The sequence below is a fragment of the Leuresthes tenuis genome, unplaced genomic scaffold (assembly GCF_036924035.1).
Source record: "Leuresthes tenuis unplaced genomic scaffold, fLeuTen1.0.hap1 SCAF_10, whole genome shotgun sequence".
NCBI lineage: Eukaryota > Metazoa > Chordata > Actinopteri > Atheriniformes > Atherinopsidae > Leuresthes > Leuresthes tenuis.
In genome coordinates, this window is record NW_027325364.1 from 9295712 (window position 1) to 9311271 (window position 15560).

A 15560-nucleotide genomic window follows, 5' to 3' on the forward strand; every position below is an offset into this window, starting at 1 on the left:
TTTTTGTTAGTTGTAACTATTTTTTCTTTGAGACTGTAAATTAAAGAGATGCTGATTACTTTAATGATCGCCTTCATGCTTCTTTTATTGAATCAGACCAATAAGAGATTTTTCAAACAAAAACCAAGAAACCATTGAAGAAAATGACAATGATTAAAAATGTACACCTAAAAACCTCTACTACATATTCAGTGCCAGTCTGACCATCTAAATGAGCATCGCTCTTTAAGGAAACAGGTGGTCTTCTTCGTCTAGAATTGCCAGATCCCTGCCTATCTATATAGAAGTAGTTCCACCTTACCGTCTATTGCTGCTTTTCATCTGTGATAGAAGAACTGATGGCATACTTAATGTAAAATATATTCTACGTTACAATAATATACAAAAGATAAATGCAAAGTACAATATTTACAATTAGTTCTTAGACAGGTTGGCCAACATGGCCAGAAACGTTCACCCTCTGAAATTTTAGGGTTACCCTGAATAAACCGATAAATAATTTGTTACTGTTCAATATACGGTGTATGATACATACAGTGTAAAAGACCAAAATGTCAAATGTCAGATGACCAACTGCAAGCGTTCAACAGTGAAGTGGAGGAAGTGCTTAACTCAAAGAAGTCTCCTTATCTCATGACGAAGCATGATGAGGTATTATATGGGGAAAAGATCTGTGTAACTACATTCAATAAAAAGCAGCTGAAGTACAGCTTTATTTTATACTTTAGCATGTCAGACTATAAATGTTATGACATTTTTTTGTGCTTGTACAAGTGGGTTTAAATTCAATAGAAATGGGACCATTAGAGAAGATAAAATAAATGGAAATACACTGGACATGAAATGCAATTATTCATTCAGACTTTTGTGCTTTAATAATTTGATTGCTAAAGTGACTTATTGTCCTGAACCACTTTACTTTGAGCTTTGTTTCCCCACAGCAAACCTGTCGTACCTGTTTTTCTCAAACTTTCTCCTCCTTCTCTCACACTCTCAGCACATTGTGGCCCGGCCTACTCCTTGCTGTTAACTTGTCATGACTAGCCGCAGGAAAAATTGCTCAATGTTAATGTTTGACAAGCAGGAAGAAGGGCCTTGGCCTCCGTATCTCTCAGTCAGTCAGACAACATAACCACTCTTTCAGTTCTCCTTCTTCTTGAGAGTTTGTTTGCTGTGTTGTGAAGGAATTACACTTTGAAATCAGACGGAGAACAAAGAAAAAAATACCATGGGTGAGTCGGCTTTGCTAATATACTGGGGACATTTCTTTATATTTTGATCCTCAGCTGGATCTATTTTTGAACACAGGTTAACTTTAAAACGCAAAACAGCTGAGTGTTGATAGAAATTAGCTGTTTTACACCTGCTAGAAATACTTCCGATTTGATACGTATTTTAATCTGAAATGCTAACAAAACTAAAGCCTCTGTGTATGAATACCACTGTGCATACATATTTGCGTTTGTTGAAATATTGTTGGTAAGCTTGTTTTTATTAAAGATTCAGAGATATTTTTTTAACTCTAACTGAACCCTTGCTGACTTTCCTTAATATGCTCTGTAAGGCGTTAAAAGTTCTGGCACGAAACATATTTTTGTACAAGTCAGGAATGACTGGTGACAAAGGAAAACTGTCAAGTTGGTCTGTCACTCCAAGCCGGTCTCTTTCAGAATAGCCTGCACTGCTTGTGGTTTGTCTTGATCATGAAATGTCAAGATGCACCACTTGAGAGGCAGCAATCTTTGTGCAAAGCATCTAATTTTCTGCCCCATGTATGGATGCACTGCAGAGGTGCTGGTACTGATCGACTTTGAGGGCACCATGGGTGACGAGCTCACAGTGAGGACGGGGGATGTCGTCAAAAACGTCAGCAAGGCCAGTGAGGATGGATGGCTGCAGGGGGAGCTGAGGGGGATAAGAGGCATCTTCCCTGCTAACTTTGTCAAGGTCTGCCTATGTTTTTAGTGTTTACTGCCCATTTATGCACATTTGTGTTCATCCATGTCAGTTACATAGGTCTCGTTTTTGGCTTTTCATTGCAGGAGGTGCCAGTGTATTTGATTGGTAACAGCAAGAGGGAACCAAGAAGTTTCAGAAAAAGTATAATTTTAAATGATCATTTCTTTATGTTCTACCTGCCATTATCTAAAAATTCAGAAAGACAATACATACCTTACAAATGATGCACAATTTGAACCCAGGAAGAATGATTTCTGCTACCAAATATTGTGAATAAAACCCTTAATTGCAATTAATTTGACTTATTCTTTAAGCAAAACACTCATCAATTCAAGTCAGCTATAATATTTAACAAAGCCATTTGCCAATTATGATGGTTTGAGTTTCTAGCGCAGCGTGATCTTTAAAAAGAAAAAAAACAAAGGTGTTTAAATTTGTGGTTACTGTGGTCCATGTACTCATAAATAGTGAAGTCAGCAAGCCGACTGTAAATATACGTTCACCACATCCTGGTCACACAAAGCCTAAATATACTGCATGAAAATTGAGCAGATAAAAACAAACGGTGACTGTGAGGGATGGGATTATGAACTTTACATCAGTCTCTTAATGTGCGTTAACTGTTGACCCCTTGTTTTTCAGCAAAGAAGATGAAACAGATAAGAAAATGCGAGGTAGCCTATGCTTACACTCCCCATAATGAGGATGAGATGGAGCTGGTTCTTGGAGAGACAATAGAGATCATCAGCGAGGTAAAAAGGTCTCATCGCTTTCATCCTGTCTCAAGTGCTTTGAAGAAACAGGGATTAGATTTTCTTGGCCAGCTAACTACAGCTGATTAGTGGCTGGAAAAAAAAGCCATTTAGTTGTCCAGGGAAAATTAAAAAAAAGACATCGAGTAGCCAGTTCCAGAAGCCAAAACAGCACAAGCACAATATTCAAATCAGGGCGTAGCAGAAGCATTTTCTCAGCCAACTTTCATTGGTATTTATTGGCCGACTCTTTTTTCAATTACCGGCAAGGCTAAAGAAGAATTTTTTCCTCGTGGTTTAAAATGACAGCCTTACTAAAACTGAACTAACAAGCTCTGATAGACATTTTGCACAAGCAGATTTCAATCGCTGCAATACATACAGGATATTAAAAATGCTAAAGTGGCTCCATGATGCTTTTCAGTAAAAGATTGACCCGTTTCTGTTCTTACTTATTTCTTATATGACAGATTGAAGACGGATGGTGGATGGGGCTGAAAAATGGCAAACTGGGGGCATTTCCATCAAATTTCGTCAAAGAAATTTTTGTTTCCTTTAAAGGTTAGCGCTTAAGTCATTTTAACATTATTGTTTTTACTTTTTAACACACTTTCACAATGAACTTTCATCGTTTATTTCTCACAGATGAAGGCAAGACAAGGCCTAAACTATCTGATGCCATGTTCAGTAAGGAGGTATGTCTTTCAGAATCACGTGTCCGCATCCCTTTACAGATGGTTTACTATATAATTTATCTGGTTTTTTTTTCCTTTAAAGAAATCACAGAGAGCAAGTGTGAGGAACAAAGCAAAAAATCGTAAGTTCACACACCTCTCAAATCTCAAAATAAGCTGCTGAAAAGATTTTGTTTGTTCATCATGTTCTTTTTGCTTCAGAGGGGTCAAATAGAAATGTTTACTGTAATATCTTGATTATTCAAAGTACAGACAGGGAAATATCTTCAGGGTTAAAGGTTTATAACTTTTATCTCTGGGTTGTTAGGCACAGCCACTTTCCAGTTGTTATCTGAGTTAGTACTGTTAGGCAGACTGAATTGGCCACCACTGTGGCAACCTCCTATTCCAATCCCTCGTGTAATATAATGCCCATCTTCTGTAAGTTCAGTAATCGTGTTATCTCTTCTACTTCCCCTCAGCTGTTGAGTGTTGCCAAGTCATGTTTGACTATACGGCCAAAGCAGAGGATGAGTTGGACCTGAAAAAAGGAGATGTTGTCATGATACTGAGAAAGGTTTGAGAATTCTCTTCTGTCACTTTCTGGAATTGTTTCTCACATGTTTTCCTTTGGTGACGTACTTTTTAAACAGACAATAAACCCCTCAGGGTGTAATTTGCTTTCTTACACATAGCTCTAGGAGTACAGTAAAGCATATTGTTCAACTGGACAAACCAGTTGTGTTGGTTTCAAGGAAACCATGTGCCTCTGTGCACTCTGTGACATCTTTGAGTATGACAACACGTAGATAGAAACTTCTTTCATAAAGCAATTAAGAGAATCTTTGGTTGACACAATTGACATAACAGCAAAATTTTAACCACACAAAAATGCTCTTTTTTTTTTTTTTTTTTTTTTTTTTTTAAAATCTGAAAGGGAAGAACATGGTAGTTTATTTTAATGTTTGTGCGTGCATGACAATGTACTGAAGACAGTACAGTTTGGTGTTTTCTATAATGAGCTCTATTTTGACAATATGAAGCTCACTGCAAACTTCAGACCAAGTAAGAGGCAGTTTGAAGATCTGCTCCAAAATACTTAAAACACCATTTAGAGAGACATTCAGCCCAGATCAATGTAGATTTCTGGAATGAAAGAATGTTTTGAAAATTTAACTGCCTTGTCACAAAGTGTCACATGACTAAAAGCATTTGACCTATAACAAATTTTTCAAAATGAGAAAAATGTGATTTGCTGCCCGATTGGAGACACGCATACGCTAACCCAAACCTCTATCCCTTCCTCTCCATAGAGGTTTGTAAAGTTTCTTTTTGCCTGCCATGCATCATCTCCAAAATCAACTCAGACTTGCTTAATTCTTAATCCATTTTCTCTAAAAGAGTTGTTGTTTTGTTCTAAATGTGACAAATTGAGTAAAATGCTGATATGAATTTGGAATAACACATAGTTACCTACAATAGATATCAATCGCAGTTATTTAGCATTTCAGCTTCTGTGAGTTCCTAAAAATATGTAAAACACTGTACCACCTGGTTGCTTGAGAATTGCACATCTCACATTAAGTCATGACACTGGAGTAAGAAGAAAAAAGAAAGATGTGAAACAAACAACTGCATTTATGTTCTGAAACCTTCTTGCTCCATGCATTACACTGAACAGACAGGCTGGTTAAAAAATATTGACACTCGAAGACAGCCTTCATGATATGAATGTAGCAGTTGCCCAAACCAAAGATAAATGATAACAAGAAAGCCATGTTTTACTTGACCTTTCAGCAACATTTTGTCCAGCAATTTCCCATCCCAGAGGACAGAGTCATGTTTGAGCCTGTATAATGTGATGCTTTAATCTCCTTCTGAAGGAAGTAGATGATGAAGGCTGGTGGGAGGGAGACCTGAACGGGCGCCGCGGCTTCTTTCCTGACAACTTTGTCATGGTGATACCACCAATGGACATTCTGAGAGTGAGTGAACTAAAACGATCTCAAACAGACCCTTGTAGCCTAGCCAAGAGAAGTTGACCATTCTACTGCACTGCTACTGCATGGTCATGAAACCCTGGGCATGCTTAATTGTAAATAATTTTACCTTTTATTATTTGGAAACATTCCTAAAATGAAAAGGACTTGTTTATTTCAGCCAGCTTCTCATACTCTAGCAAGGCTGCAGCGCATACTGTGTTATGACTAAGACTTGACTTCAAACATCCTCTGTTTTGCTGTTACTCACTGAAAATTTCCCACTGTGGAAATAGTGTGTAGAAAAGAGCAGACTTTAATGCAAAAGGAGACATACTAGCATGCCTGTTGAAGTTTCTGTTTCTCCTCCTGTAGTCTGGGACCACACTTCAACCGCCTACACGCACAAACACTAAGAAAGGTAAGAGAACCACTTTGCATTCACAGAAATACGAACTCGAGATTTCAGGCTGTTAGCCCCGACATTTTTTATTGTGATGGACTGTTGCATTAACAGAATTGGCAGTATTACTGGCTTGAGCGCTTTTCAGTATGTGGTATAAAAGAATAGAAAATTGCTCTCAAATGACCAACTGAAGCAACCGTACTTGGCTTCACCTTTTAATTCTCTATATTTGTTCGAAATATTGGTAAACAGATTTTTGGATCTAGTATTTTCACAAGAGAAGCAACTATTTCACAAAATGTACTCCTTACACCGATTTGGAAAAATTGCCATTTTTTCACAATATTTTAGAGTTAAGCTTTAGGATTTTATTAGCCTCTGTGAATCTAATAAAGTTTCCACATTCAATTTTCTATGACAATCCATATCAAGAACAAGATGAGTTAGCCCTGTCCTCTTTTAGATCAAACATATCCTACATGGTACATGCATAATTGTGCTTCACAAGTGACTGTAGCTGTAGCATGGTTTGTTCAGACATCCTTGTGGTATTCATCTAGTCAACATGCAAAGGCAGTTTGACAGGCAGACGCTCTCTGCCCCATGGCACATGTTGAATAAACTAACTGAACCAGGACTGCAGTCTCTCAAAGACTTCTCCTCGCTGAAAAATGTAACACTGGGAAACACATTGTTGGCGTTATTTAAAAATAACTTTAGAACGACATTTAGGCTTCAGTACAGTAGGAGTCCCTCGTGTAAGCACTTAGTCAGAAATCTGTTTAAAATTAAAATGTTTTGTCAAGATGTTTTCTATGATGCGAAAGGAATCCTTAAACTTCAAGTACGGCTACTGTGTAGCTGAATGAAACATGTCTTGTCAAACTGTGTCACAAACTTGTCTGACTAACACAAACTTCTAACTCTGGATGACTTCTGGAAGATTTGCTTTTTTGTCATAATTTATGTATTCAGTTATTACAGGCAAATTTTCTTTTTTAAGTTAATGGCATGATTAAAAAAAAAAGAAGAGTTTAATCTTGTGCAGTTGAATCTTGAAACAAGATGCAGAAACTGAATCTAAACACCGCAGACAGGATGTGGCTCAAGTTTTTTGCTGATAAGCACAGTCTGTAGCACAAGTTGCACATTTTTGCAACGCGAAAAACTTTAAAGTCTTTCAGACGTGGAAAATCATTCAAAATGTGCATCACCTTAAAAATGTTCAAAATGCTAATTAAACCAGACAGAGAAAAGACAAAAAAATAAATAAATAAAGCGCTACACAAAGAACAACTATTTCACCTGAACTAACCAATCTTGTACGTTCAAATTTTCCGACAATATCAATAACAAGAACTTCAGAGGATGTTTCAGACTATAGTGAGATGGGGGATGGTTAAACTGGTCATGTGACACAGTTCAGGAGTCTTGGAGGAAACGGGGGTGGGGGGGTGGGGGGGTTGGAGCAGAGCTCTGTCACAGACATTTTCACAACAAACAAGCAGCAGCACTTGAGGTGCTACTGCTTTGTGGACTTCTTGAGAGGGAATATTGCACAATGCTCTTAACACTCAAGGTAGGCTTTCTGTTTCTAAGTGCTCCTTTATACATCTGCGATTTGAGCGCTCTTACAGTAGTGCAGCATATTTAGCCTTTTTTCCCCTTCCAGGTCTGTGCTCTGAAATAGTTCTATAACCTGGTTCTTCAACCAAATCTGTCTGAAATAACACATGACTTCTGTCACATCGACTTCTGTCCTTCAAGATTTCCCATTTTAAACACTAATGCTCTCCAAGGTAAAGTCCTTTATTTTTTCATAAAATGCACCAGAGTGTCTGTCTGTGACTGTTGGGAAGTTTAGCAATAGAGCTATGGGATACAGCTGTGTCCTGCTGTGCCCGGGTGATGTGTAATTTTTACCATTCACCTGTATAAGGTATTAAACTTTGTTCAAGAGCCTGTATTATTCATATTTACAGGGTTAACATTTATTTGCAGTAGCTACTAGAGCAGGTTTACCGATTTAAGTTGTTTAAAAGAAAAAACAAAAAAGCAAAACACTTTTTCTGAAATGCTGCTCCTCGTCATTTTCAACCTGAAAATCTCAGTTTTAACTCCTGACACGATCCTGCCAAGTTCAAGGCAACTGCTCCTTCAGAGTCATTAAGCAGGTATTATGCAAATATGTTACTGGTTATAAACGACAGGGGTCTAAACTTTTTTTTTTTAGCTATACGAGCCATGTTTGTGCACTGAGGCTGAGAGGCCATATATGTGAGCTAATAACCTCATGGCTAATCAGTATATTGATGCAGGCGTTACGTTTACATGGCATATTAATAGAACATAATTTCTTCACACAAATAAAGACCTTGTATCGCTTCAACTAGAAGGTTCCTTCGAAGGGTGATAGGAGTCCCAGGAGTGACACATGTCCAGACAATGACCATCCATTGGTCTTGTTGAAAATCACACCTACCTTTTGAAACATATAAAATATATCCATTTCTACTCAATGTAAGGAAAGGTGTAACAAGGTAGATAAAATCGCATTCACTGTAATCAAGGTATTTGTGGCCTTGCAGCCCAGTGCAAGTTTGTGACTTGGTTGTTTGGAACCAACGAGGTAGATGAATAAAGGACAAAAAGGTCTGAACTATAAATGAGGCATCCTTTGGACCTCAAACCATTTACAGGCACAAAAAGTTGTAACATAAAAGAGAGAATGAGGAAAAAAACAAAAAGCGTAATATGCCCTCTTTAAACGGGTGCAGATTTGCTGAGCATGCATGCTCTATGGGAAGAATGTTCTCGATATGGGCTCATACGGTTAAACAAAAAGACAAAAAAAGACTGGAAAATGTGCCACAGATTTGACACGACTTTAAAATAACTTCTAACAGGATTTTGTTTTCTTTCATTTGGATTATAAATTCTGAGCAGCAACATTCTTCTGACAAAAATCCCACTGTATGATATCACTGTTGCATACGTTGCATAGTTCTACTGTCATGTCAAAGATCCAAATAAAATAACGTGACTATTTTATTGTAAGTGCAACATTTGTTTTATTAAGGTAAAATGACAATTACTGCTTTTCTTTCAGTGACTATAGAGGCTTCAGCAATGGAAAAAGGTGTTCCATCAAAGACAAAAGGTGCAGACGGCTTTTATCATAATTATATTACGAGGACTCTTTTACTTTTTTTTCTCCCAAATATCAATAACTATTGTTGCATAATGTGATGCTTTCATTTTATAGATGATAAACCAGAGCCTAAAGACCTGAGAAGCAATCCTCCAACCAAAGTCAAGTTGCCATCATTCAACAAGCCCAGTCCACCTCCAGTTAAAGAAAAACCTAACAAGTTTTTACAAAAGTGAGTGATACCAAAGAATCTCTGACGATCTCAGCCATTACTAATCTCAGAGAAAGGCCACTCAAGTCTCTCTGGAGAATGAATAGTTAATCATTTGCAACCTTTCTAAAACAAAAGGCCTTAAAGAAAGGTCAGGAACACTTTCCCCTCTTTAGTCTGGCACCAGAAACAGAGCCTTTTGATTTTAAAGGTTTTGGTTGCTGCCACAGGTCACCATGGAGTCCTTTAAGAAGAATGCCAGGATGCCTGACATTTAGTGGATCAGTGGAAACTTTTGGATGAGTCAGATGAGAGCAAACCAGATGAGAGCAGCCCATTTCCTGTTTCCTTAGAAAACTACACACAGTCACACTCACTAAACTGAGGGGGTGGGGTGGGGGGGTGGGATTGCCTAGTCTTGAAGAGATTAGAGATTTAAAAAATAATTTCCAATCAGATGTGTCTGGATGGGTTTCCTCGTCCAGCATCATTAATATAGTTCATGTATCACCCCTGGTCTTTATATACAGGTGGACTCTCTAAAAACCTTAAAGAGGACATGTTAAGCAATAAATATTTGAGAGCATATATTAAATACCTAAAGTCCCTACCAAGTGAAAAGCTCTTATAAAACACAACCCTGTCACTTTGTTTGGGGCTGCCTGGGTCTGAAAATGTCTCACTCAGGAAGCCATTCCGATTAGGAGCTGAGAGGGAAACCGTCCTGTTTCTCCATCCTTATCTTAACCCACAAACAACTTCAAATCAACAAATGACAGCAAAGTAACAGCAAATTCTCATCAGCAGTTATATGGTTCACCCAAGCTGATGAATAAATGAACCAATAATGTTCTACAAGCACTTTGTTTAGGTTTTTATATCCAAAGTAAAAAAATCCAATTTCTCGTTGGCGGTTTCTTCAATATTTTTCGCGCCCAGTTGAAAGTTGGAATTTCCAAGTTCCCACCCCACCATGAATGCTTCATCAGTATCATAACAGCAGTTCCTCTACGGTATGTAAAAATAAAGAGGGGAAAAATAAATAATTAAATTTTGATATAATATGAGCAAAAGTTCTCAATATCAGCCTCTTTAAAAAAAAGTAGAATGCATAAGAATGGATCAGCAGTGAGGCCCAGAGTTTGTGGAGCGATTGTGTGATAGAGGAATTAAGACGTGATTTGTTTGACTGATGGCTTGCCACAACAATACTTCAGCATTCATATCTGTAGTGCGTCTTTTTACATTATCATCATCACTGTTTTAAACAGGTGCCAGTTCAGTGTTAAAAAAGTGATCAACAGCAGGTGTTCACAGCCAAAATGCAGATGTAAGCAAATGCAAGCGTCTGAGAATAAAACTGCCAGTCAAGTGTGTGTGGTAATCTAAGCTTGCTGTGTACCAGTGTGCATTATCAGGCCATCTTTTGTCTGCAGACAATTTTTTTTGTCTGAAACAGCAGAAAACAAGTCAACAGACTTCAAGACCTCAGCTACCATGCCCTGCACCTGTGACAGTTAAGAGTTCAGAAGAGAGGAAACCACATTCAAATACTTTCTTTTTTACCTTTTGAAAATATGAACTATGGACTGTACATGAATCATGAGGTAGTCACAAAGTATTTTGATGCTTCCTTCATAAAATATATCATTAGCAGGTTTTCCTTAAACAAAAAAAAAACAAACAAAAAAAAAAAAAAACTGACAAGTTAATTTTCATATGTTGTGTTATTTCTATACTCAGTAGAACCAATGGCGATGCACTTCCTGTTTCACCAAAACCGCCAGAGGTGAAGGATGGGGGTGATCAGTTTGATGGGATCGATGTACAGACTGAAAAGCTGAGTCATCCTACAGCAAACAGAGCCAAACCACCACAGAGGAGACCGCCATCAGCCCTGGTCATAGCAGCAAACGTAAGGTCCACATTTTTATTCATCAAGTTTTTGTTTGGTTTTTTCTAAAACGTGACAGCTTTCGCTTACAGTAACATGAAAATTACATAAAGGAGACTTCTATTACACCCTGAGAAATCATATGAGTAGGGTTAACCACCATTTCTGAAGATGCAGCTTAAGAGAACTGAAACAAGGCCACAACTTCTCATCTTATACTCTTAATCTTTTATTCTGATGTTGTATTACCTCACGTCCATTTTTTTTTGTTTGGCAGCAAACTTTTTAAGTTTCATTTTTAGAATGAAAAAAAACAAACTAAATACATATTTAAATGTTATTTCTAGAAAATGTTTTCCAAACTTCCCTTTGGGTAGTTGTTCGATAAACAAGCTCATATAGTCTTACTTCCAGGACCCACCTCACATTAAAGTTCAGCAGTAAAACAGGAGAAATGATTGTAAGAGATAAGGACTTAAGAATTTCAGCACTTGCATGTAAGCAATGAAATGGGCTCAGGAGTAAGAGCAAGAGGAAATACACTAGTTAGAGATATGCCCCGACTTTATGAGCCACCCACAGCAACAAGTTCAGGCCTCATCTCTGGGTTATCAAGCCATTCTGGGAAATCAATACAATATTTTCCTAAAGTGTCATTTGGGTTTGTACTTAGTTGCCCCAAAGACTAACCTTGTTAAAATAGCCTTGCACGCCAATGATAGTTCCTAAAGCATGTTGTAGGGAATGACTGGTATTAACGCTCAAATGTTTGTCTTTTACAGGCTCAGAATGCGACAGACCAGACAGAACCAAACACATCACCAAGAAAACTCCACACAGATCAACTGTTTGGCTTTCAAAAAGTTTGTAACACTTTCTGATTTCATGAATCAAAGCATGTGTGTCTATGAAATAACACTCAGTTCAAACCTAATTTCCTGTTCAGATATCGCAATGCTCCCCTCAAAAACTCTGCCCTCACACTCCTATTCTTCCTGCAAACTTCACACCTGCATTCTGACAAACTGTCATTTGCACAAACTTTCTTCCTTTGAGTGCATATAATTTTCTTGCTCTAGGTAGCCCAACTCTTTATTTTCCCCTCTTTTTATGTCAGATACAGGGTGAAATGTAGCGAAAACACAGGATGAATGTTTTATTTATAGATAAAATAAATCGTTTATCACTTGAAAGTTGTGAAAGTCAGAGGTACAAAGTCTTGAAATGTGTGAGAGAATAAATGCAGTGAAAGTGAGAGTAATCACTCATAAGGGATACTCTATAAGAAAGTGAAGATACTTGCAAGCCATCCCAATATTTGCTCTGTTTTTCTCACGAATAGGGATTTTCTAATTTTGAAAAAATTTAGAATAAAAATTAGATCTACCACGTCTTTTATTGCCTAGCCAAGCTACAAAAAGACAGGAAATTACATTAAAGCATTAAAGTTACAATCACCTTGAATAAAACTACCTCATATTTCTCATCAGTTCTAACCATTTTACCATAACCAGATTTACATCTGAGAATGAAAGTTTTGCGTGCAAACCGATGCCGTACGATTTGAAAGGGTTAAAAAACTCCAACCATCCAGCTGAATATCCAAATACAGTTCTAAAGAAGATCAGAGAAATTCTGATATGTATATGTGTAATATTTGAATATCTGAACAATAAGAAATCGTGCTCTCAAACAGAACGACAATGCATTTGAATAAGATAAGATGGTAAGAACTGTAATCAAGTGTAATGTGAATGCACCTAAATTATTGCAGGGTACAGAAAATCTCCTGCCATCTCCTTCAAAGTCTGAACTTCCACCCAAGACGCCTCCCCCAGCTCGACCAACACCTCCCAAAGTATTTGTGGAAAGAAAAACTGTGAACCATAAAGAAGAAGAGCCAACTGTGGAAAGCTTGCAGGCTGAGATCAAAGAGCTGAGGATGGCTCTGGAGCTGCTTCAAACACGACATGAGTGAGTGCTGCTCATTTGTAATGTAGTTTAAACCTGAGAACAGATCCAAAGTGTTCCTACAAGCTATTGCATCTCTTAAATCGTAACATTTTTGCAACATTCAAGTACTCCCTGTTCCTCAGATCTTCATAGGTGGTGTGTGTAGATCCGAGCACACACAGGAAGGCTTTATCCAAACTTAAGAGAGATATACAAACAGTAAACACACATGCTCCATCTAGAAATAAAAAACCTGACTCAACTGTAAAAGATCTTTTGTCTTTTTCATTTGCTTTGATATAAAACTCACAGGATCCATCCTGTGAGAGATGGTAAGACTAAACTTTTAACCCATTTGGATCAGTCAACGTGATTTTAAACAGAGACTCATTCAAATCTTTGTGGGTGTTTTTCTTAAAATGACAAGTTAAGTGTGAGAAAGTGTTGTCACTCATTTGACCTGACAGCCAGAGAGTGTAGTCTACTCATTTGAACATACCCATGCCTACATCCTCTCTTTTTTCTCTCCCTTTTGATTAGGCGAGACATTCAGGAAGTAAAAGAAGAACTGAGGCAAGAGAGAAACAAACAACTGGCTCTACAGGTCAGTCAAGCACAAATCCAGTTTCGCATTAATTATTACTGACAGACAAAAAAAAATACAGAAGTTGTTGTTCTGAAGAACCTGACTGCAGTATAATTAAGTGCTGAACAAAAAATGTTTTCCTTCATGCAGGAGGCTGTGGACAGTTTGAAGGCAAAGCATTAATCTCAACAAAGACCGACTGAGCTGCCTGTCTGACACTGTGGGATGCAAACGTTAAGAGGAAGATTCTTCTGATACCGAGAGAAGAAGAAAAAAAACAACAACTCAAACTTAAGACATACAAGTGAGGGCTATACTAGAAAGTATTTAGGGACATTCTGTAACATCAAGCTCATAATGCAATGAACTGGAGAGATCAAATGCTGATGTTAAATTACATAGCCTATATGAATGCTGGAAATCACAAGCAACGGTCCAGAATGGCCAGTGTTTGGTTTAAAATGTATGTTTTACACTGTTCTTTTCCTATTTTCTACTGTATTGTAGGTTTTGCTGTAGGCTACTTTTAATGCCTCAGAAGAATTTGTAATATATGCGGCTGTACATAAAAGGAAATATTATGGCTTATTTTACAACAAGAGAAAAAATTATTTGAAAGAGAACATTGTTACCGGAATGTTAATAAAGGAAATATTACTGTCAAAAACCTAGACTGGCATATTTAACTGTGGGCACACTTGGAGGGAAAATTGTATTTCTGAGCTTTTCATTTTTTTGTTAAATTTACCAAACAAATAACTGCATATCATTGGTCCATAGCCCTGTTTTCTAAAATGGAGAAGAGGGTGATTTGTCTGCAGAATATAGCAGGGTGCACCATTACTACTACTACTAAATCTAAAGTGGAATTATTAGGAAAAATAAATACTTGCCTCTCAATTCATTTCTTTATTTCCAATATTTAGAATACATAGATAACACCTTTTTGACATATTCAATGGCCAAAACAGTGAGTCATCTTCTTAGTAACTTCCGATAGTCTTCTGTTCATGATCAACTTTGAGTGAACCTGCAGCCTCCCAAAAGTGGTTCAAGTAATCAAAGTAATGTGGAGTTACTTTGCCCTTTGTCCCTTTTATCTTCTGTCACTATGAGTCATACATTTGAGAACTTGTCACATGTTCTCAGTGGGATTTGAATCAGATGAGGAAGGGGCCACAATATTATGCAGTCATTTTTCCAAGTTTTCAAGCTTTCAAGCCAAAAGCGCAGTTGTTGGATACTATGGACGTAAGGATCATGGCCTCACTGAGAAAGCATTTTCCATAACCTGACAGCAAATCTTTTAATAGCTTATTTTTAGGCCATATTCATCTTGGAAACAGGTTCAACTACCTCATCGTTACTGAGCGCATGCCAGTGCCCCTCATCCACCCTGCAGGCACGTGGCGAAGCAGTACAGTTCTAGCACACTGAGGTTCAGCCACATGTCTATCTGCCCTCTCTATCATGTAATCCAACAATGAATCCTATGAAAAAGATTGGTCTTCAGGAATTTTTGGGCTCATGTTTAATTCTTTAACTAGTCAAGTTTAATTAGTGGTGGTCGCATTTCAGTTTTTTCATCTTTATTTCATCCTTTTCTACCCACTGAATTTACTTCTGTACAGCTAATTTGAGGAATTGAATGTTAATCTGCTATTCTCAAAGTCAATATTACTGACCATAATAATAAATAAAAAAAATAAATTCACAGAATTTTTCTAGCACCTTTTTTTCTGTGCACTTTTTGTGACCCTGTTAATTATTCACAGCTAAGATTGATTGTCTTCTGGTTCCACCTCTTTGGTTTAAATATTTAAAAGGTATTGCATCCATCTGCAAACTGTCAGCGTCTTATAATTCTTTACTTCAGCGTAAGCCAATTTGCTTTGTGGCCCATTTTAACTTCGTTAACGAAGCAATCATGGACACTGAAACATAGTGCGTTCATTCATTTAGACAACACCTTCCTTCATTATACAGATATAGGAC

The 15560-nt window shown here is 37.5% G+C and overlaps 2 protein-coding genes across 3 annotated transcripts in view; one reads left to right on the top strand and one right to left on the bottom strand.

The window, feature by feature from the left end:
* Positions 1 to 15560, bottom strand: part of stk40 (serine/threonine kinase 40) — a 412820-nt gene that overhangs the window by 335040 nt on the left and 62220 nt on the right. The gene's annotated exons all lie outside the window — the stretch shown is intronic.
* Positions 1053 to 14232, top strand: sh3d21 (SH3 domain containing 21). Of its 2 annotated transcripts, none has more exons than XM_072393869.1 (17): positions 1053 to 1232; positions 1790 to 1947; positions 2043 to 2100; positions 2602 to 2711; positions 3182 to 3272; positions 3357 to 3406; positions 3489 to 3528; positions 3868 to 3962; positions 5269 to 5370; positions 5740 to 5785; positions 8880 to 8930; positions 9036 to 9153; positions 10876 to 11047; positions 11809 to 11889; positions 12801 to 13000; positions 13520 to 13583; positions 13716 to 14232. In XM_072393869.1, exons 1-17 carry the CDS (start codon positions 1229 to 1231, stop codon positions 13746 to 13748), a joined length of 1473 nt encoding a protein of 490 aa, XP_072249970.1. In that variant the 5' UTR covers positions 1053 to 1228; the 3' UTR covers positions 13749 to 14232. The 2 variants fall into 2 exon arrangements, with proteins under 2 accessions (XP_072249970.1, XP_072249971.1); XM_072393870.1 differs by having other exon boundaries at positions 1054 to 1232; positions 10876 to 11032.